The sequence below is a fragment of the Rissa tridactyla genome, chromosome 2, assembly GCF_028500815.1.
Source record: "Rissa tridactyla isolate bRisTri1 chromosome 2, bRisTri1.patW.cur.20221130, whole genome shotgun sequence".
Taxonomy (NCBI): domain Eukaryota; kingdom Metazoa; phylum Chordata; class Aves; order Charadriiformes; family Laridae; genus Rissa; species Rissa tridactyla.
Genome location: NC_071467.1, coordinates 121,662,228 through 121,685,628, shown reverse-complemented (window position 1 = coordinate 121,685,628; position 23,401 = coordinate 121,662,228). Strand labels below are relative to the sequence as shown.

General features: G+C 43.0%; 1 protein-coding gene across 3 annotated transcripts in view; it reads left to right on the top strand.

Annotated features, from left to right (window-relative positions):
- NOD1 (nucleotide binding oligomerization domain containing 1) overlaps positions 1-22,288 on the top strand; it is a 30,693-nt gene extending 8,405 nt beyond the window's left edge. For 2 of the 3 annotated variants that reach the window (XM_054190651.1, XM_054190650.1), the window contains exons 2-12: positions 423-761; positions 2,614-2,788; positions 4,003-5,806; positions 7,821-7,904; positions 8,972-9,055; positions 10,631-10,714; positions 12,758-12,841; positions 14,932-15,015; positions 15,636-15,719; positions 17,813-17,896; positions 19,355-22,288. In XM_054190651.1, the coding sequence (XP_054046626.1) occupies positions 546-761; positions 2,614-2,788; positions 4,003-5,806; positions 7,821-7,904; positions 8,972-9,055; positions 10,631-10,714; positions 12,758-12,841; positions 14,932-15,015; positions 15,636-15,719; positions 17,813-17,896; positions 19,355-19,427 (2,856 nt within the window). In that variant the 5' untranslated portion in view covers positions 423-545 and the 3' untranslated portion in view covers positions 19,428-22,288. The remainder of the gene's footprint in view (positions 1-422; positions 762-2,613; positions 2,789-4,002; positions 5,807-7,820; positions 7,905-8,971; positions 9,056-10,630; positions 10,715-12,757; positions 12,842-14,931; positions 15,016-15,635; positions 15,720-17,812; positions 17,897-19,354) is intronic. The other variant, XM_054190653.1, reaches the window with a different exon arrangement.
- The last annotated feature ends 1,113 nt before the right edge of the window (positions 22,289-23,401 follow it).

Here is a 23,401-nt window from a genome sequence, read left to right as displayed (position 1 = left end):
CCTGTCCAATAGGTCCATGTCCTTCTTGTGCTGAGGACTCCAAAGCTGGATGCAGTACTCCATGTGAGGTCTCACCAGAGTGGAGTAGAGGAGAAGAATCACCTCCCTCGACCTGCTGGCCACACTTCTTTTGATGCAGCCCAGGATACAGTCCTTCTCCTCACGGCTGTTCTCAATCCGTTCTCCGCCCAACCTATATTTGTGCTTGGGATTGCTGCGACCCAGGTGCAGGACCTTGCACTTGGCCTGGTTGAACTTCGTGAGGCTGGCATGGGCCCAGATCTCAAATGGGGAAGAGTCTTTTTAATAAAGTTGGCCATGGTGTTATGCAGAGGTTGGAAGTATTTTTTGATGGCTAATTGAAGGGGTTATCTGCATACAATAAGGTTTAAATTGAGGTTCTGTACAATTACTTTTTGCAGGCTTGGTAATGTGAAGGACAGATTTCATGTTTCCCCGAAGTTAACTCCAAGCTGACTTCTCGCTGCAAATGGACAGTTTGTCAAAGATGAGGCTAGGTGGAGCAGGTTCTTGCTGTCTCAACTATGGAAGGCCAACTTTATGGTAACGTGGAGATTTCTGTGGGAAAACCTCCAGGAGCAAGTCCTCCATCCTTTGTTGCTCTGCTGAAGGTATACCGAGAACTTCTGGTCAGTAGAATCCGAAACACGCAGTGTTTGATTGACAACTTGATTAAGAATGACTACTTCTCCATTGAAGATGCAGAGATTGTTGTCCAATTTGCAACTCAAGCAGATAAGGTATTCCTTTTTATTTCACTAGCCAGGGTGAACTTTTTGTTACTTTCAATTTACCCTGGGTTTTATGGGCTTATCTGGCAATTTTATATCTAGTGTCTCTTCGAATCTTTGTTATTTTGGAGCTTCCCCACCCCGTTATGTCTGGACAAGTGTCTCCAGCACATCTCTTTCCAGCACGGCTGGCATTGCTTGTAATGTCCCTTGGCAGCTCTAAGAATGAGCAGGATGGTAATTGCTGTGCTGTCCCCCCCAGCTGCAGCTTTGTCCTCTTGATGAGGAGGTGACCACAGCAGCTGTTAGAGTGCAGCTTGCTACACACGAGCCTTCATTACTGTGCAGAGCACTGCAAGGAAAATCTACTTCAGGATGCTGTGGGACAGATCATCCTGCTTTAGAGGAGGAGAGACAGAAATTAAATATTATTTTAGAAGTTAATGATTGTGTGTTGTCCACATGCACACCTTCCCTTTTCTCTAAAGACCTATATGCATTGTAAATGTTTATGTGTAAAAATGGTGTATCCTGAACACATTTGGGGTTTTGATTCATCTTTGGACATCAGTAGCAAAAATTATTTCCTTTTCTTTTGGTAGGAGGAAATTGTCCAACGTACACAGTTGCTCTTTGCATCATGACTTAAAACAAACTCCTGATCTGTTTCCAGTCATGCAGCTTCAGAATAGTGTCACAGTTAAAGGCAGGCACAAACCATAAAAAAATCAGCTACCTTGGACTTCACTAACAGCGCACATTTTCATAAAATAATAATTCTTGCTGGCAAGTTGAAATGGGAACATAGTGCTCGCTCTGTGCATAGGGTCAAAGCTGAATAAATGCACACTGAACGATCATCTCCATTTCTTACTGTTCAGCATAATATACATGAGCTGAGGGGGAGGCCGTGCATCAGGAGCCTAACAGAGACAGAGAGCAGGCCACAATATTAAGTGAAGTGAACTCTGTGAGAGCTTCTCTGGAAGGCATAAAATTGCTTTTTAGAGCATAAAAATTGTCAAAAAATACCACGCTTTTGCTGTATTGTATGTACCACACGCCACTTTAAGCTCACAAGAGATCACAGTCTCTAGAAACCTTTGTCTGGTTTAGAACTGAATTCTTCATTCATTTCCAGCTAGAAGAGAATCCAGACATTCCAAACGGGCTCTATTGGTTTGCTCTGTCTTGCAGAGGGTTTTGAACTGGTTGCACGGAGATCAGATTCTGCCTTGCCTCTAGAGGTAACGCTTAGTCTTCAACTGCTCCAGCCACTGCCTAGCAGCCATGAGTAACAGTTGCAGGCAGCAAGTCCATTGTACGGAGGGAGCCTGCAGAATTGAGTTGCTGTGTTAAGAGTTGTAGGTTTTTGGAACCGCATTGAGATACAGAGAGAGATTCTGCCTACCCGGCTCTGAATCTGGCTGGATGCTGAGGTAAATCTAAACGTGACTGGAACATTTACAAACCAGAGAGTGAATTCAGGGCACTGAGAAACCACTCCTTTCTTTTTTGTTTTAACCGTCATGGGATTTAAAATACACTATCTAGCCAGGTTGAGGAAATCCTTTGGGTTCCCTATTGAGGAGTGGTATTTATCCATTTTGTTTCTGGTTAGCATACGATTTAGCTACAAGTTCAGCCTTAACTTGCAGAGCACACTTTCTTGCAATATCCAAATACAAAGTCAGTTTTGTGATGGTTCAAATTCAGGGCTAGATTTTGGATTCAAGTGTTTGAGGCACCAGTTTTGATTTTGGTGCCTAGTTTTAGTCCAAAAAAGATCCTAAAGCAGTGTACAAGTGTAACTGTGATAAAATGCTGTGCATGAATGATCTTTCACATGGTGTTTTTTCAGGTTCGCAAAATTCTAGACTTGGTTCAGAGCAAGGGAGAAGAAGTCTCAGAATATTTCATCCGTGTCCTACAGAAAGTCACTGATGCTTACTATGAACTTCAGCCTTGGCTGGATGAAATAGGTTACGAGCCTTCAGAGAATATTTGTAGTAAACCTGTGGTAAATACAGATCCGGGTAAGGTCATGCATCTATATCCCTTTCCTCAGAACTACCCTGCTATGTAGGAAGCTCTAACCAGGTGGTGTGTGAGTAAGAGAGTCTAGGTAGGCACAGCCATGGAAAATAAATGTGCGCATGCTGTGCTTGCTAGTAGCGGTAGCCAGATAATTAAAAGGCACACTGTATAACGTAACAGTCATGTTGATATATTACATCCTGTTTTGCTAACGTCAAGCTCTTTCTGTGTTTGTGGATACGTAGCGTAATGGCATAACCACCTTGTGGCAGCTGTAGTATTTTCTAGGCTTCTGCTACAATTTATTAGCAACACTGTGATGTTTTGGCAATGGAATAGCCAGTATTTCATGATGAGGACAGTCAGGCAATGAGGCAAGTTGTCCAGAGAGGCTGTGCAGTCTCCATACTTAGAGGTTTTCAAGATCCAGCTAGATAAAGCCCTGAGTAGCCTCATCTGATCTCATAAGTGACCCTGTTCTGAGAGGGAGGTAGGACTAGAGACCTTCTGAAGTCCCTTCCAACCTGCATTATATTGTGACCCTAAATGATGAGTTATAGCAAAAGTCAGTTAAAGTATCGCAGAAATAAACGTTTTCCTCTTGAGAGGTTTTTTTGTACTATATAAATATAAGAATTACTTTGCCCCCATCTGAAGTGAAGTTTCTTTTGCAATAAAAACACAAGCCAACATTGCACAATAACTGAGATTCTCCTTTTGTTTCTCACCGTAAAAGAATATTTTGAGGTGCTTAGCACCCAGTTTCTAAAATGCATGCATTCTATTTACAATAACAAAAATTACCAAGCAAGTTAGGAAAGAATAACTACCTACCTCATAGAAATAGCAGGTAGAATATAAGTATAGTGAAAAGGCAGATGCCAAAGCTAATCAGTCACCACCCAACCCTGCCTTTGCAGAGTGTAAAATAGTCTTTAACAAAAGGTCAGGGGCTTGGCTTCGAGTCTCAGCTGAAAGATGGCAGCCCCTTAAAGCCATGCAGTGTCAGTACCGGCTTTCGCGAAATGGTGTCTCACATATTACCTCTTTCGTTAGCACCTGAATTTCCCAGGAGAGTGATGATGGCAGCACAAATAAATAGAAGTAATCTGCAAAAGAACAAATTTACATCTTAGTTCCCAAAAAGGTGGGCCATTGTATATGTATGCTTTTTAATAATAGTTTTTTAAATAATAGTTCACTGTCTTTTTAGTTAGCAGGTATTGCCAGAAACTCAGACATGAACTGGGACGGGACTCCAAGTTTGTTATGTCCTACGCTCAAAGGGAAGAGATGCTGCTTGAAGAAATCTACTCTAACAGTATTATGGAGCTGGTCAGTTTTACCAATGAGAGTCTAGGCAAAGTGTCTCAATTAGAAGCCCTTTTTGATGATGCAGTTGGGCTAATTAATGAAGATGGAGAGACTGTTTATGTCTTCGGTGATGCGGGAATTGGAAAATCCATCTTGCTGCAGAAGATACAAAGTCTTTGGGCCAGAAAAGAATTGGACATAGGGGCCAAATTTTTCTTCCGTTTCCGATGTAGGATGTTTAGTTGCTTTAAGGAAGATGAAGCCATATGTTTGAAAGACTTACTCTTCAAATATAATTGCTACCCAGACCAGGACCCCACAGAGGTGTTTCATCACATCTTGCAATTCCCTCATACAGTTCTTTTCACATTTGATGGCTTCGATGAGATCTATTCCAACTTTGATCTCAGTAGTGTTCCTGAGATATGTTCACCCAATGAACCCACCCACCCCCTGGTGCTGCTGGTAAGCCTTCTCAGAGGAAAGCTTCTTAAGGGATCCAAGAAAATTCTTACAGCAAGGACAGGAACTGAGATCCAAAGAAACATCGTTAGAAAGAAAGTGTTACTCCGTGGTTTCTCCAGCAATAATCTGAAGGAATACACTGCCATGTTTTTCAAAGATGAGGGGCAACGAACACTGGTATTGAACCAGTTGGAAGCCAACCCCAATCTCTGCAGTTTATGTTCAGTGCCTTTATTTTGTTGGATTATCTTTAAATGCTATGAACACTTCCATTCCATGTCGGACAGCCACGAGCTTCCAGACTGTTCTGTTACATTGACAGATGTGTTTTTGCTCATGATTGAAGTCCATCTGAACCGATCTCTGAAAACAAGTTTGCTGAAGAACAACACCAGAAGCCAAGCAGAGATGTTCAAATCAAGAAAGGAAACTCTTCTAGCCTTGGGTAAAATGGCATACAAAGGCATGGGGAACTCTTTCTTTATCTTCGAGCAGGAGGAGGTCTCATCAGCAAACATCTCTGAAGAAGATTTGCAATTGGGCTTTCTCAGGACAGTTAAAGGTTATAGTGGCTGTGACGATCAGTCCACTTACGAGTTCTTGCACTTAACCCTTCAGTCTTTTTTCACAGCTTTGTTCCTGGTTATTGAAGAGAAAGTGGGTGCCAAGGAGTTACTTCAGTTTTTCAATGAATGCTCTTCCACTGAGACTGCCCAGCCTACTTGCCTTCGTATTCCTTGGTTGAAGAAACAACTAGCAAGGGAGGATCCTTTCCGAAATAATGAACACTTTCATTTTACCAACCTGTTTCTTTGTGGCCTGCTTTCTAGATCCAAGCAGAAGCTTTTCAGACATTTAGTTCTGCCTGCTGTCATTAAGAAGAAAAGAAAGACGCTCATCACATACCTTGGGGAGAGCATGAAATCCCACCTGAAAGGCCTCACTCGGTCCAGACTTAAAAACTACAATCAGATCCAGGTCCAGCCCAATTTTGTTTGGATGCTGAGGTGCCTTTACGAGACCCAGAGTGAGAAAGTGGGGAAGTTGGCTGCCAAACGCATGCACGCCAATTACATCAAGCTCACATACTGCAATGCCTGCTCTGCTGACTGCAGTGCTATTTCCTTCGTTGTGCATCACTTTCAAAAGCGCCTGGCTCTGGATTTGGACAACAATAATATCAATGATTACGGAATAAACCAGCTGCTACCTTGTTTCAGCAAGCTTGCAGTGATCAGGTAGGAGTCTGTGCAAGAAGGTCCTTGCTTATTCTTGGTTTATGCCACAAACTGCTGGGCTGGAGGAATTTATCTTGAAAGTGGAGAAAGATAAGGATTCGTATTGCTGCTGGAAATTAGTTTCAGATCTTCTGAAACCTTTGTTCAGCCAGTCACAGGAGCAGGGACAAGCTGAGAATTTGGAAACCCAAATGGAAAGCGTGATAAGAAGCCCTTAGAAGCCAGGACTGTTTAAACCTGCAGGTTTAGTTAGGTCCGCCTCAAACTCTTTTGTCATGAAAGAGGATTTTTATGGGAGAAAGTGCTTAAGGGAAAAGAAAGGAAATAAAAGTGCTTCCTCCATTATCTGAAGATTGCCTGAGCCTACCTGTGCCCTTGGTCATATGGGATAAGACAGGATCTACTATTCACAATAACCCTTGATCAAAAGCTCTGAATTTCTTGCTTTTACATCCTGCCAAAATGTCTGGCTTTCACAGAACAAAAGCTAACACGTAGTACTCCATGAAAGGGTATAGTTGAAGTCTGTAGATGTGGTGTTTCCCTGAGGTGATGTGGAGGGAGGACATGGCTTGGTGTGATCAGGGAGAACTAACTCCACCTCTAACATCACAGGCCAGGTTGTTCCACCTCCAGTCCTTTGAGGTTGTGCCATGTAGCTATACTTTATTTGTCCAAACATTTAGGTGTAGAAAGCCAGGAACTTCAAATATATCTTTTTTAAAGCTCCTTCAGCCTCATGAGAATTTTTTTTTTATAAGTGGATTTATTCCTTCTGGTTGGCTGTGCTCTGCCTTGTTTTCCTCTAGGACTAAATCAAAGCAAGTGACATGTGTTTTTTCCAGTCAGTTGCAAATCAACTGACCTCCCAAGAGAAAGCAATACGGAAACCTGGGGAGAAAATGCATGAGTATATTTCATTCTTTGTCCCTATCATATGATCATGCCATACACAGTGTGATCTTAACACCATCCCCAGCACCAAACCAGTCTGTTGGGTTGCCTTTTTGTTTTTATGGCTCTTCTGATGTTAGGACTTTGATTTCTAATGACCAATTTCTGCAGGTCAGGAAACGTTGTTTCTAAGAGCTTAAACATCCCTTTCAAAGAAGCAGACTGTTCTGATCTGTTGAAATTGGCTCTGATTTCTCCTATGTGCTAGTCCATTCCAAAGTGACCAAGTTACTAATGAGCAAGAGCCAGGGAGGCTGTTGGTGATAAGGGACTCTCAGCAGTTCAGCTTCAGAGTCTGTGTAGAAATTGAAGCTCGTCAAAATGTTTTCATGGGGACAGCTTTACCCAGCAAATGTGATTCATCAGAATTGAAATGCTTCAAGGAAACCTGTGAAGGCAAGGTGAAAAAGCTTGAGAAATTAAACCAAAACAAAATGAAAAAAAACCAAAACAATAAAAAACCCAAAAAACAACTGTGAAAAGAGGTATTTTTATTCTGTTTTTATTCTGTGAATTACTGATGTTGATTTGTTTCATGTCTAGTTGGGAATGAAAAATTAGAAACATCTAGCACACCCATGGGACTGCAGTTCTATTTCCTGGCCAGGGCTTTTCACAACCTTTATTCAGTGGAGCCTGAATATGTTGTGACTTTCAAGATGCCTGGCTTTCACTAGGTACTCAGAGAGAAGGTTACAAGAACAGTAGTTTGAAAAGCTTGCTTTTGCTAGGGTGTCAAGCAGAATTTCTTCCTGCAGTCACAGTAAGCGCAAGAGGAGGATGAGGTGTTTGTGTCTGGTTTCTGACTTACATTTTATTGTTTTCAGTTCTTTGGACAGCTTCCAGAGCATTACCTTGGAGATCTGGGGGTTTTATTTTCTATTGTTTTTGAAGTAAGACAGATGAAATTGAGTTCATGTTTGCCTTAATGGCTTTTAATACGTGATCTGTTAAAATATCAGAGGAAAATCGTAGACCTCCAGTCATTTGTTAACTCATGGGTGATGAACACTTGTAATCTGTATTGATTCAAACTTTCTTTTCATTCACTTCATTCCAGGCTCAGTGTAAATCAGGTCACAGATCACGGTGTAAGGATCTTGTATGAAGAACTCTCGAAGTACCAAATTGTGACTTTCTTGGGGTATGTACCCATTGGGAGCAAAACACTAGATATCAATACTAGAAAATAAAACAGCAATGCTGACGGTACTGACACAGCAAAGGTGGGGTGGAAACCACCGTTACCTCCTCATTTACTGAACATAAGCAAAGGAGCATTTTGTGTCAGAAATGATTCAGCTGCCGCCCTGTCACAGTTCACTGGGAAAAGGACCACAGCTTCTTGTCCCATAGCACTGCCTCACAGGCTGGCCTCCACTGACATGAGGCCCTTCTATAACACAGCATGGACCACTGTCAGGTTGCTGAACTGTGTGGGCATGCTAGTTTTATACCTAAAGCCTCCTGCTAGCTGTGGAGGAGGGAGCGAGAGCGTGAGCAAGAGTGTGCACTTTATAGCTAGAGCCTCCTATTTTCTCTGCTGTGAACAGATTGATTTCAACTATGCAAAGCAGATACAACTTGGTAGAGACTAGTATCAAAAACACACGGTCTCAAGTGTCATGTTCATGGTACCAATTTCCTTAAGACCTTAATTAGTTCTTAATCAAGCTGAAGCTGGAAGGCATGTTAGCTCTGACTTCCTACTCTTGGTTAAGTAGCTACATAAAAACGACTTTTTGAGAAGTGAACATGAATACCAAGAAGCGCCTCCTTCCTCCAGTGCCCTAAAGTAAGTACATCTATTCAGGTATCTGATCTTCAGTAACATTTGCAAGGGGATTTTATGACTTTTAAAAGACCAAAAAGATGTTCTTCTGGTGTTTTCTCTTCTGACTTCTCTTCTGGCAATATTATTTCTGTACTAACACAGAAATAAAGGGAAGCTTTGTTTCCTTGGGGAGACCATTTATTTTAAAAAATCATATAAATATTTTCCCATGATTTACAGTCTGGTCTCCTTGTATTTTATGTCTAGCCCTTCACAATATGAGTTGTATATCAAAATAGAAATACAAGCAACTGTGAATGTGTACAAAGCCATACAAATAAGACGGATGCGAAGTATGCATTATAAAACATTCAGGTTGTAAATATTAAAGTAACAGCAGGACTAACCTATTTTTACCAATGTGATTTTTCTTTAAGCTTATACAACAATCAGATCACTGATGTCGGAGCCAAATATGTTGCAAAACTAATTGAAGAGTGTTCGAGCCTTGAATACGTTAAGTATGTTGGATTTTTTTTTTCCTTTCTACAGTATTCTAATTAAGGTAAAGCAACTTGAAATGGCAGGGAGAGTAGAAAAAAAAGAACAATTACACTTCAAATAAAATGTAACTTAGGTTGCAATTGTGTATTCTTTTACAGTAGTCTATCAGTGATTGGCAGCAGGTGAAACTCTTGAATCCATAGTCTTTATTGGAATATAGCAGAAAGCAAAAGGGGAGCATGAGGCTTATTCATTACCTAAATCCAGTCTGAGCGCCTGAGTGAGGCTTAAGTGGTGCATGAACCTTGCTGCCCCTTGCAATAGGCGAATTCACTTGAATTTAGTACCAAGCTTCTTTATATCTTGACTTTTACGGGCCATTGGAGTCAGGCTGTGCTGGTGTCATACCTCAATTCTGGAATTTCCCCAGATTCACTTGGTGAGTTGTTCCCTTTAATTCCTGGAACTTCCCTAGATAAGAGTGCACATGCACAACATTGGTTTGACATAAAGGTAGATTATTAACCAATGGTTTAAATGTGACCATAGCAGAAAATAGAAGTAACTACAGCAATGTCAGCTGGTGGTATGAATGTAGCAACTGGCAGCCAGGGACTCTTATGTTCTAGTCCTTGTTCTACCACTAACTTGGTCTGAAATGCCACGCTAGCCACATCCTTTCCACTTGAAATATTTGCAGAGTTTTGAAACCTAAGAAGAGCACTCTGGTTCTTTCACTGCTTTGACACGGTGCTTTGCTTATTTAATCTAACTTTTACAAAAAAGCCTGTTGGAAGATGGTTACTTTCAGGCTGCATGGCAACCCCACAGATTATTTTGAGATAGAGTGCATATTCATGTGCCTGAAGTCAGTCAAACAAGCCAGTTTTACTTTATGTAAATATAGTGGGTTGAAGGGGGGGGTTGGTTTGTTCTTTACATCCATGTATATGCGGTTGGGTCTTATCTCTTCCTTGAACTGCAGCCATTTGATATCCCATGTACTGTGGCCAAAAAAATAAAAGGTCTTCTGTAGAGTGCTAGCCAGAGACACTCACTGCTGCACTGACCTGTGCCACTGCCTATAGCCACCACCTATAGCTCAGAACAGAAAGACTTGATGAAATTATTACAGTCTGTGCTTATCAGCTGCAGTCTTCTCTGGAGCCACACAACCAAGAAATATTCTGTTCCCTGTGGCATCATGAAACATGCTGCATGTAATTCAGGTACTCTGTAGCAACTGCTGATATTATGAACTATATTTAAAACTCAGCAGGGGTCCTTGTCTTGAAGATCAGTTCCTAAAGCTCATTTCTGACATACTGGGCACCAAAACCAAGACTCTACAGTAGCACTTGTGATTCGGAGGGCTGACATGCGAAATATGTAAAAGACAACATAAAAAGATGTCTTTTAATCAAAGGTCAAATGCCTGCAGTATGTTTTTTTACTCTAGGTTAATCTTTGATAACTGTAGCTAGTCTCCAGTGTTAATTAGCCTTAAATATTTGTTTTGCTTTCTGAGTTGGTGTTTTAATAGCTGTACTGTTGTAAGTGATGTACCTCATCAATTCATGTATTTTGTGCAGAATAGGAGCAAACAAAATAACGAGCGAAGGAGGGAAGTGCCTTGCCCGGGCCATCCAGAAGAGCAAGACAATGTTTGAAATTGGGTAAGTTCGGTGCTAAGGAGCAGAGCTCAAGGCTTGGTCTTGTCAAGGCAATCCTTTAGGATTTCTTCTTTTATCCTTACCTTCTTCTGTGATTTCTCCCCACGGCGGCATTAGAACAAATTGGTGCAGAAGCATAGCCACATTTCCCACTTGGAGGGAAAAGGAGGGCAGCTTTATTGTTCTCCAGTTCACACAATGTTTGTATTGAGGGTTTTTTTCCCTGTTCTGACAGAACCTTAAAGGACAGACAAACTAAGAAGAGGAAAGTATGTAAAGATAGCCACTTTCCTTATGGCAACACAGCTGTTCTAGAGATATTCGGTCATTTTTAAAAGTCAGGGTGGATTTATTTCTGTTGACAATGTACCTAGTTATTGAGTGTCATTGTTATAATTGTCAAACCTTCTGCATTGAGTCCTGATAAAATTGTGAGCTGGGAGAATAAGAAGGAATTCCCATCGTCCTCTCTCTAGACTGTCCAAACTGGAGAGTCTGCTATTATTGGAGAGAGATCTGAATGTACTGCAAACCTTTAATCCCTGTCCTCGTTCTCAAGAGTGATGCTAGACTTGAGGGTTTGATTTTTTTATTTTTTTTTCCCCTCTGGCAAATCCCAGTTCTCTTTCCACTCTACAGGAGAACATTTTTCTCAGAATCTAATGCTCAAATACATGGAATTAAAAACCTCTGTTTGGCCATTGTGAATATCACAATAACCTTGAAATATGACAATCAGATTTGAACAATCAGACTTTTGGCCTTTAAGTTTGTTGTTCTGCAATGTTTCACAAGTATAGTCAACAGCATGCACACTTCCGTTGTCATATAGCTGGGTCTGCTGTGCTGTACTTGCTGTAATTTCAGTGAAGGACTCCTATTTTCTCCTGTGGAGGAGGATAATCACTCCAAATGGATTTAGGATAGCTTGGACAGAAATGTTTAAACAGATACATTCAGCATTTACATAACAAACTGCATTGGGACTGAAGGACAAGAAAATTCTAGGGGACTTACTGGAAGTGGATGTGTTTAGATACCACAAAGCTCAATTGATTTTAAAAGAGCTGCCAACTAATTACCCATCAAGCTGAGTGTGGCTCTGAGTCATCAAGCCATGATCCCTGTAAAAAAAAACACTTATACCTCAGCAGAGGTGCTGTCAAGCCTCATAATATATAGGGTGAATTTTCAAAGGGGTTGGTCTGCATAGAAAAGATTTGACCAGATGGCTGCTATTAAATGTTGATCAAATCACTGCAGCTTTTACCACATTACCTTCTCTTAACCCTTTGTGTTACCAAGGGTTGTTTTGCCATTGGAAATACGATTCCTTACAAATGTGTGGAAAAGCCCAGGGTCATACTGTCCCTGTGAGATTTTGGTCTTTCTCATGGCAGCTGGAGAGGAGATACCACTTGGGCATAACGCTGAAAGAATTGTAACTGTTTTGCCAGACTATTCTGAAGGAGAGGGGGAGGTTGTAGAGCGATTCGCTTCAGAAAGTCACCCATTTGGCTGTGGGTCTCCATGTAGTTGTGCATCTGGAGAGTCTTTCCCAAGACCTGTACTTTGCACTGTGTAAAGGCTACTCTGTGCCCAACAGGGAACAGGAAAACTACAGCAGGGGTGTGGGGAGAGGAAATGCTGAGCAGGGAAATGATAGGATTTAGGACTTGGTGTATTTCTCACAGCAGCTCACTGTACAGGACCACAAGACTCCTTTACCCCATAAGGGTGCAGAGCTGCGGAGGGTTTGCCCAGCACAGCAAGGTGATCCCAAAAGCACTCCTGCTGCAGCAGGCCATCTCCTAGAGCTGCTTCTGTGCTGTGGCCTTAGGGTACTGGTGAGTCAGCAGAGGCTGGTGGTGTGGTGTGCAGGGAGTGGAACATGCCTGGCTCAGCAGGGAGGGTTCCTGCCAGGTTTCTCGCAAGCCTGAAAAACCATGAAGTAATTGGGGGGTAGGGGAGGGAAAAGGGAAAACACAATGCTGAGGGGTAATGGGGCAACACACCTGTTATCTCCTGGTTTCCTCTCTTCACCAGGATGTGGGGTAATCAAGTTGGAGACGAAGGAGCAAAGGCATTTGCAGAGGCCCTGAGGAACCACCCCAGGTTAACTAATGTGAGGTAAAACACCATTGGAGTCAGGCAGCTCGGCATACTGCTGGCTTTCCCGTCGTGCTTTGAAGCAATGACTCTTCCCACCAAGCGTTAGCTTGGAATGCCATCTGGTATTGCAGCCTTCGCTGTGTAACCAACAGGCTCCTGGTGCAAGCGAGGGGCCAGATTGAATCAAAAAGCCCTGTGCAGTCATTAAGCAAGTTAAAAATATTGCAGGGCTGGCATCCCTTCCTCTGTCTGCACCTCCTCCCCTCATGCTGCACAGAGTCACTGGCATTTGTGAAAGCACATGGTCAGTGGGTACCATTTTGATCTGGGAGCACGAGCAGAAGGATGCACCAGCTGTCACAGAATCAGGCTCCCAGTGAGCTCAGAGTTAACAGTTTCTGTTGCAAAGGTACAGCAGCTTTTAGCAAAGTAATTTTTAGGTGATAAACTGTTTGCATAGGGACTGGGACATTGTTAAATTCAGGCTCATCCTGTACTCCAGTGGAGCTACGACACCACGTGTTCAGTGCTAATGAGATGTAGTTCTCACTGGAGTTCAGTGATTCATCCCAAACTAGTCTTCTAGAAGCCCTAGCATGGGTGAAGCTGGAAGCACAGCATGGGGAGAAGCCAGCAGTGTAAAACAGCCCATCCCCTGCCAGACTTTCAAATGCTGGGTGGGGATTTAAAGATGCACATTGTGGCTGCTGCTGCTGTTTTGGAGTCCCTCCACACGGCTGGAGCACTAGGTTCATGGTGATCCTTTCGATTTGTCTCCCAGTTTCACTGGCCTCCACGGTGAGGGAGCAGACAAGGCTCCCTGGTTTCCCCACAAGGTGGCACATGGCACTAGTTTCTTTAGAAATACGGTGCTCGGGGAGTTTGGGGATCCCTGGAGAGCTTATTGCTGCCACTTCAGATCCAGGGATTTCAGAGTTGGTGCCTTGTCCTCTTTTCTGCAAGCGGATAGCCGAGCTTAAAAATTAAAAGCTGAACAGGTGCAGTGACCTAGATATATTTAAACTTAAAAGCTATCTGAAATAGCCATCTTCCCGTAATTGCAGAATCCATCCAGACGCATCAGACTTGAAAGAAAACCTGAATCAGAGCTGAGGCATTCTCAGATGGGAACAAATATGCTGATGAATGTGTTTGCAAAAATAAGAAGGAGTAATTGTGCTGGCTAGAGCTAGATTTTGCTAGCACCTATGCAGGGTGAATCTTCTGCTCTGCAGTGCACTTGCACTTGGGTTCATTTCTTATCTTCCACTGGTTAATCTTGCTTCATGACTTGAATTCATAGTTAGCACCAGTGGTAGCTTTATGTGAAGATTAAGGGAAGACAGTCCCTGCTACATCAGTTTACTTTAGCATATTTGCCATTTTTAGGCCCAGTCATGATGAACTAAGAATATCTAATTTCAGCCGAAGCTAGCAGGGACTTGTGCTAACACATATTTGTGACATTGCCCCACTTGATCCCTCTTTCTGCCTTTTTTTGAGACCTTGCACTGGGTCTGGCCTGGCTCTTGAGGTGGGAAATGCTTTTTGAACTCTCAAAGCCTGGAACGTAACTTTAACTGGGTGATTTTGCCAATGTCTATTCAAAGAATGAAGGGCAGACTAAGAAATGTTTGTGGTTTGTTATGGGAAGCACGCATTTACAAGCTCATCTCCCCATACACAACAGAAGGTGTTGTGTTTGGAAGAAGAATGAGATATTCAGGCATCTGAAGGACATAAAGGACAAAGTGCCCAGTTTGTACAGGGACTTGGGATGACAAATGCATGTAAAAACCTGTGTACTGCTCGGCACAACTCTTTGTCCTTGTTAAAAGCCTTGGTTCTCAAAATCACTGGGAGCAACTCTGCTGTCAGTCCCAAGAGTACTGCTCACCGACAGCAGACCTCATGGCTTGTATGATAGACCCGCACTCAGGCTGCAGCCTGTGAACTGTTCTCACTTGTAAAAGTCATAGAGACTTACTGGTTCGCAAAGTATGCAAGCCTTTGAAACACCCAAATGCTAGGGTGTTCACTAGTATTTGGCAGTGGAAGGGCCAAGTGACGCTGGCTGTTTCTTATGCATTTGTATCTTTACTTCACAGTCTTGCATTCAATGGCATCACGACAGAGGGAGGCAAAAGTATTGCTGAAGCTATGCAACACAACGACTCTGTGAAAATATTCTGGTAATTGACAGTGTGGTCTACTTCTCCTCCTCTTCTTTCTCCAGAGAAAGCTGCAGCCAAATTTTATTTCCTCCAATCTCATCACCTCCTCCTACTCTCCCCTCCTCCTTCTCTCCCTCCCCTCATTCCCTATGCTTTCACTACCAGCAAGCTATAAGATATATCCCTTTGGAAGAATGTGGCCATGAGTAACGGATCAGCAGCAAGTGTGCTTTAGGACACGTTCCAATGTCCCAATGTCATGCATCTCTCTGCTCCCTCCATCTTGCTTTCTCCATCTTATCTCACTTCCATCATCTGAAGTCAAGTCCTTTGTCCTCATTTTTTGCACCTCTTCAGTGTTGTCTCTGCCTTTTTCCACCACACCTCATTCACCTTTTACATGGTGAGAAAGTATCATTAGAACATTGCTCTGAGAAATAAAGATATGATACTCTTGTCTCTCTTACCTCCAGGGCTTCTCTTCAGTATCTCTTTGTGTCCCGCCTTTAGAAATTGCTCAGGGCAGGAATAGCACATCCCCCTTTAGCTGTCTAAAGCTAAGTCACAGACAAACTGGAAAAAAAGGGGGCTGAAAAATAATTATAACATCCTAAGTGAACATTTTCTCTCCCACTTAGGTTGACTAAAAATGAGCTGGATGATGAGGCAGCAATGAGTTTTGCAGAGATGCTGAAGGTCAACAAGAAACTGGTGCATTTATGGTGAGTTACATTCCACAGAGGCACAGGCTCTTTGGCAGTCACTGCATTAAAGCTTCACCTTCCAACTCTATGTAGGTCACAGTAAGCTTTCTGTGCATGGTCTGGATGCAGCTGACTGGTTGTAGACAGTTCTAATGGAAAGTTAATAAAGCTGCTGTCTAACATTTTGAACCTGCCTTCATGCAGGGAAAAGTTTAAGCTGGTTGTGTGTCCTGCTAACTTTCAAACTACTAATTGATTTCATCTCTCCTTAGGGGAACAATACTGGCCTCAAACACAAGTTTCAAAAAAAACCACAAGCAGACAGCTAGAATAGAATAACCTTATTATGACTCTTACTATTTATCATCATACTATGAAAGTAGCAAGCTCAACTCTTACTCTTCAACCAAGAACCTACATGACAGACACCTAAATACACGTCCCATTTGCCTGATGTTTTCTTCCAGGGCTAGCACTTTCACTCATGCAAGACACTCATGTGTAAGACATAAATCACCAGGAAAACAGAGATTATTTCTAGAAAGCACAGAGAGACTTGTCAAGATTCTAAGAAAACACAGCATCGGCTGTTCTAATCCAGAGGTTCACAAGAATTTGCCCATGGGTGGGGTTGGGCAGATGGGGGCTGTGAAACTAATAGCCATCCATTCATTCCAAGCGATCAAGAGAACATAATACACGGAGTCCCTTTACAAGCTTTACAAAGACTTTGCTAACCACACTGCAGCATTCCCTGTATTAATCCTAGTTCCCACCTCTTAGGAAGCGTGGTGGTTGTCAGAGGTGCCAAGTACTTGTAGCCTCTTTTGAAAGCAGTAGAAGCTCCAGTGCCCATCACCCTGAAAATAAAGAGGGAGGGGAAGGCTTGATTTCTTTGTGCACAGCTGCAGATATGCTTCACTGAGCCGTTCGGTTTGAATTTATAATACAACTTTCCCCATCCAAAGCAGGCATAGTATTCTAAATAGATGTCTTTAGCATGGCTCAGTATTGTCCCAGGGTTTCTGCCAGTAGACAAATTTATACCCTATTTTGTTGGTTATACCAGTGGATACCTCCAAAAGGTAGTGACCTGTATAGACAGTTGAACTATAGTTGAGGCAGAATTACAATACTTTTCCAGTATCTAAAAGAATCTCCTGGATTCCTTTGCATTCTGATTCATTTACTAAGTACAGAAAGTCCTCTAATGGGAATGCCTCTGTGCTTTCTTCCTTCCTTCCTTCCTTCCTTCCTTCCCTCCCTCCCTAAGAGATCGTTTGATTAATTCCAATTTTCAGCCTCATCCTGAATCCTGTGTGATTCAGTCATACGAAATGGTACAGCTACGGGGCACACCGTGCTAGACTGAAAGTTAAGTATTGAATACAGCTAGGCTGATGAGTATTTTTATATGCCTGCAGATGAGGAGGCTTTGTTCATTTTTAGCTAAAGGGATGGTCTACAGTAGTTAATAAGAGTTACCAACTGCTTCATCAGTTGTGCTACTTGAGGATCTTTTGCATAATTTTTTCCCCTCAGCTCAGACGAGACATATGTTAGAGCTGCTAAGGCGGCTTCACTGGGACTTGCAGCTGCTCATACTAAAGTCAAATTTAATGCCTTATTTTTCAAAGATCTTGCTGGGATGATAAACAAGACAGGTGGATTTGGCAACCTCTAGATCATACCTGCTAAAACACTAGGCCTACACAGGTTCTGTACTCAGAATTTTCTGTACAGCACTTAAAAATGTCTCAATATTCTTAATAAGAAAACAGAGCTAAGGGGTTAGTTGGTCTCAAAGAATCCAAATAGCAAAATCCCATACCAGCAGTAAACAGTTCTTAGCAGACATGTGTCAGCTATGTTACTAAGCTTGCAACCACGTGCAAGGTTAAAAAGAAAAGACTAACACTCTGGGCTCTGTTTCTGAAAGTCCACGTGGGGCATTTGACCAATATTGTGTACCATCCTCACAGATAGAAATCACAACCGTCTTCTTGTGGCAAACAGACAGCTTTGCTCCTTGATGTCAAGTTGAGCGTAGGTTCTGCGTGTGCTGTAAATTAGTTTGCATGTTAGTTTGACATGAAGTGCTTTCTTTTCAGGCTTATCCAGAATCAAATTACAGCCAAAGGGGTGAAGTACCTCAGCGAAGCTCTCAAGGAGAACACAGCTATTAAAGAAGTCTGGTAAAGATCCCTTCCTCAAAGGCTCACTTTGTAAACTTTCTTTCCCTTTAAAATGCTTCTGGCACTACTGCTTTCCAGCCTAAAAAATTCAGAGCAAGTTTATGTGAGGCAGGGGTTGTAGTTCCAGCTGTGGGTTTCAAATAGGTAAAAAGCCCCTGTCATGGAAACATTTCCCTGTGTGTTATCAATGTCAAGCAGTTTTGTTAGTTGACGTTTGTCTGTACCACTTCTTCTCAGAACGCGTGTGTTTGCAGAATTTGGGCCTAAATTTATAGACCAAGTTTTGCTTGTCCCGATTTATTTTTAAACTTCTGAACATGCTCATGCTTTTCAGGAGCTAAATCCCAACAAGCAGGACATGGTTACATTTAATTGGCATTACTAATTTGGTTCATAGAATTTGTGCTTGGATTTTCTTTGGGCGGTGCTCCAAACACACTGAAAGGGCTAAGCTACAAGAAGATTAACTTTTTCTAAGATTTGCTTGTTTTACGTTAGGTAGGCATCACATAGTCACACATGTGCATCGTAAGGCACAAAGCCAAATAGCACATTCCTTCCCTCACCTCGGGGAGCTCAGGAGTCAACAGGACTGGGCCGGTTTTAGCACTGCTGCTGCTTTATTATTGAACATGAAATTTTTTTTTTAAATATATATATTTGTTTTAGTGAAAGGACACTGAATTCTTGCTTAGAAAGACGATGACTCACTATCTGACTAGTGGGTTCCCCGGAGATGTGGAAGAGATGCTTTTTTCAAAGGCCACTGTCAGCGTCCGTCTACAGAAGAGGCATCAATTCCTATTTGAATCATTCTGAATCTTCCGACCGAAATCTGTCTTTTGATTCTCGCCTGAATTTTTAGAAGTATTCATTAACCCCAATAGTTTTATAGGTCTAAATGGTTTAATAGATTTCAACATTTCTGAAAGCTGCACTTACCGGGATGCCCACTTTCAGGGATGTAAATATCAAGGTAGATTAACTTTATGTAGCCGGACTTGAAAATTTTGCTGTAAGTCATTTCACATTAACAACGCCCGAGTACTTAACAGAGTTTTCTTCCCATGTTTTCATGTAAGACACAAAATGCTCTGAAGACTATTTAAATTTCTTTAAACCAGCCCACTGCCTGGTAAGAACCTTTGTCAGGGACGTGCTGCTTGCTGAAATGCGAACAGCCGGGTATGCAACCCTGATTTTAGTTCAGTGAAATTTAGGTGTTAGTTCAGTTTTTATTTCTGAAGAAGTAGCCTTGTTCCTCTTATGTGCAGTGGGAAGAGCAGTGCTGTACGTAGCCTGCCTGTCTGAGGCCGCTTCCCGGCTCTCTGCCCTTGAGAAGTGTGTCGCTCACAGGGCATTGCAAAGCCGTGATCTCTGCTCCAAAACCTTGGAAAAATAGAAGATGGGCAACAGTCACTACCTGACTTTCACATCCCTCTTATTTTTCCCTTCCAGTCTGAACGGGAACCTGATAAGCCAAGAAGAGGCCAAAGCTTTTGAAAATGAAGAGCGGATCATTTGCTTTTGAATGAGGACTTTCCCATTTTGACAAGCTTCGTGTTACAAAGGTCACTCCTACACTTGGGCTGCAGAGTTTATAAAGGCGTAAATCTGCAGTGCTCATGGCAGGAGAGAGATACGTGATTAGCTGCCTTTTTATGAACATGCTGCGCTCCCTCAGCTCCATCCCTTACCCTGCCTGTTATTCTTAATCCTTTTGGTGAGTGGGAAGTTGCCTGGGTAAATAATTCATGTTTGTAAGATGCTTTGAAGATGAAATGCAACGTATTAACAGACCAAATCCACTGGCAGGTGTATGCGTTTTGATAACTGAGTTTAGATTTCTTCTGTACACTGATGTAAATAATCTCTTAACTTATTTATATACATAAATACACACACACGCACACATATATTTGCAAGAAAGGGTGCAAGATGTACAAACTCCACAAGCTCACAGTATTATCTGCCTCATGACTGAAAACGAACATCTCTAGCTTTACTGGAAACATAATCCATCTATAATAGTTGCATCGTACCAATGTTTCCAATATTAATACCTTTATCCTGCCTAGAAATTAGACCCTTATTTCTCCATTGACTACAGACAGCATTGTAGGCACTGCTTTTTTTTATTTTCTTATTTTTTTTTAAGAAATGGATACATCAGGCTGAGATTACTTTCAATATTTTTTTCCATATTGAAGCCAATACATTTTTCTCTTCTACAACCAGAAAGTCCTTACTGCCATCTCTGTAAAAGCATAAAACTGGCAGTAAAACACTTTTTCTTAAATTTTCCTGAGGGCTGCATAGAAACTGCTACCTCCTGTTTTCACAGTGTTTGTTCTGGGGAGGGGGTCTGGAGCTAAATGTGAAATATTAATTAGCAGGCTGTTCATTGCCTTGGCTCTTGGCCTAGACTCTGTGCTGGTGGCAATACACCAATATTGAGTTGCCTCGATTCAGTGGGGGGAAAGGACAATTGAAAATCAATTGCGTCAAGTAGAAATCCCTTCTCCCAGCAACACATAAGCACAGCGAAGGTTTGAGATTTGCTTGGAAAGCTTTTATTCTATGCTTGAATTAGGGGAAAGGGCAAGGCAAGGGGCAGGTAGCAATGATAAGGACCAGCAAGAAAACACTATCCCCCCCCAAAATAATTACTGTTTAGGGAGTGTAAATTTAGATGCCCTTCAAAGAAACCAGTTTGCAAAGGAGTAGGGTATTTGATTATATTTTTTTGTGTGCAAATTAGGCATGTTTTATAAAGGTAAACCAAAATTGTACTCCACAGTGTATACAACAAACCTAAAATGGAAAAGTATGATCCATTTTCTTTCCTTCTCCCGTGTTACGACACCCTGCCCTCCCAAAAAAAACAACTTTGGGAAACAATTCTGCAGTTGCTGACTAACTCACAAAAACCTTAGTAGGCTGGAAGAAGAATCTTGTTAAAATGCCAAACCAATGAACCCTCACCTTCCCATCTCCCAAATCTGCCCATAAAGCAATACATGAAAAAAGGCTGGCTTTGTCGGTCAGAGTTTTTCTGTTTCCTACGTGGAAAGACGTAGGAAACAGAGACCTTTCCCAGTCCCCAATTCTGTCTACTCCCTTCAGCTCCCTAACACCTTTTAAAATACTCATAAATCTTTTCACATAACCTACAGTTAAAAAAAAAAAGGAAAAAAAAAAAGAGAAGAAAAACAATTTAGTGTTCATTATTTTTCAGTGGCTTTTCCTCCCTGTCCATGGTATCAGCGCTGATTTTTCACAGGGAGACAGATGTGTCTTTTGGACCGTGCTGGAGGAAAGTCAGTTAACTTGAATGATTTCTGCACCTGAGCCATTTGTTTACTGAAGCAAAAGGGCACACAGTTACAGATGAGTAGGATTTCAATTGCAAAAACATCTGCCAAAGCAAGGCCTTTAAAGACTTCTCAGTGACTTTAACAAATCACACCCGTGCACCTCGTCAAAATGTTGTCGCTCTTTTGCCAGCCTGCCCGTATGGAGGGGAGGAGATGCTGGTGCAGGCAGGGCCTTCACCAGAGGTGTCATCTGCCTGCATTGGAGGCAAGTGTGCTCCCAGTTTGCTCTAATCACTGAATTATTTGCTCATTTACCAGGTAGAAAATATAGTTTAAAACTCCAGCTCCTGTCCTCATTTCACTGATAGACGAAAGCAGTGCAGAGTGTCCCTGACAGCTCCCTCCAAGCTTTCCGATGCAGTCACTTTTGCCCCTTTTTGGTGCAGAGCAGCCTTTGGAGCTATTTCTAGCGTGACAACCACCTCAGCCCTGTTGTAAATGCTGTTACAAGCCCAGCTGTTACAAGCCAAGGCGTCCAGAGCCGTGTGTTCAGGGATAGGAGCAGCTGCAGGGCTGCAGCAGCTAAACACAGTCTCAAAGTGGTGGCAGGATCAAGCCCAGCTCTACGTAGGGCAGAGTTTTTGCACTGATTAGGGTGCCAGTGACTGTGCAGAGGTGATTTCCATCTCCGAGCACTGATTTGGGCGCAGCTCAGCCTGGCTTTGACCAAACCAAGGGGTTTCACAGCATCCTGCTCCTGGTTCACCCAGGGGAGAGGGTCTGCTTCACGCAGCACGTCAACAGCTTCAGGAATCTGGTGCTGGGGAACCGGGGTGCTGCTCTGGGAGCAGCCGGAGTCCCCTTGTTTATTGGCACAGCGTTTCAGGCTGCAGTTCTTTCTTCATAGTCGTACTGGACTATTTGTAGAGCGCATCAGAACAACACAATCGCAGCTTGCAGCAAGAGGAACCGTAACTTTTTTAAGACTTGTTTGTAATTTGCTAAGACCTTCTCTGTATGCAGCGTTATGTTTTTTCCACTTGTCCCCTGTGATAATAAACAGCTTTTTAAAGAACTTGAACAGGCAGCCTGCAAGTCCTTTGGCTTTGCTGACGCCCTGTCAAGCAGACACTTGGCTAGATCAAGACGGGGCAGTGACAGGCCACCACAACCCTGCTTGGAGAGTGGCAGCCCCACGGCGCTCTGGAGCAGTGCCACGTTAGAGGCGGCAGCAAGACGTGGTGGCACATGTGTAATGGGGGCACAACTAAATCATCGAGCCCTGCTCACACGCAGCCCCTTCTGCCAGCCCAGTGCAGCTGACAAGGACGGGATGGACACTTTCCCCGAGCTTAGCACCTTTCTTGGCCAGTGACCATTTTGTGCAACGGCGGTAAGCCTGCATTGGAGCACCTTCGCTGGGACAGGTGTCACGCTTCCCCAGTCCCAGCCCCCAGTGTTGTCAGCTGGCCCACGAGGTGGCTGCTGGTGGCACGGTCGATGGGCTGCTTCCACCCCTGCAGCGAGTGTCTACGCCTGAGAGCAAACCGGCCCCGGTGCAGAAATATCCACTTTGCTCCTGCAGGGAAGAGAATCAGAGCTCCAGCTCTAGCAGACCCTTTGCAAACAACTAAATTATGCCCAACCACTCACGTCTGGGGATTCATCTTATACACTGACGGCAGCAACTTAATTAGCTGCTTAAAGCCTCGGGAGCCAGGAGACTTAGACCTCCCAGGCTGGAGCAAATGAAGCTGTCAAGTTTTCATGCTCCCGTTGCCTGCCAGACTCTTTAATCCTGAGTTTAGCAGATGTTAATCCTGGCCTGGGTGACTTGCGAAGACGAAAGCTGCTCCCTTTAGAAGTCATCCAGGTTTGGTGCGGCAGGGAGCAGGTGAGGAGACCCCACCGCGGCACAGGGGACGCGGCCCCGTGGTGGTCATTCTCCTTGGTGACAAAGCCTGTCCAGGCTTGGACAGAGGCTTTGGATTCTCCTTTCCTTCTGTTTGAAGCTGGCTTAAAGAAGGAACTAGGAGGGGAAGGGGTGGGGGGTGGAGGGGAAGTCTTTGTTAAAATTTAAACCCGGGTTTAGACAAAGAAATCTGTAACCAGGGCAAAACCAAAAAGCCGGGCAGGAGCTTCACACAAAACGTGACTCAAAAGGTAACTGCCCAAATGCGCAGAGGCA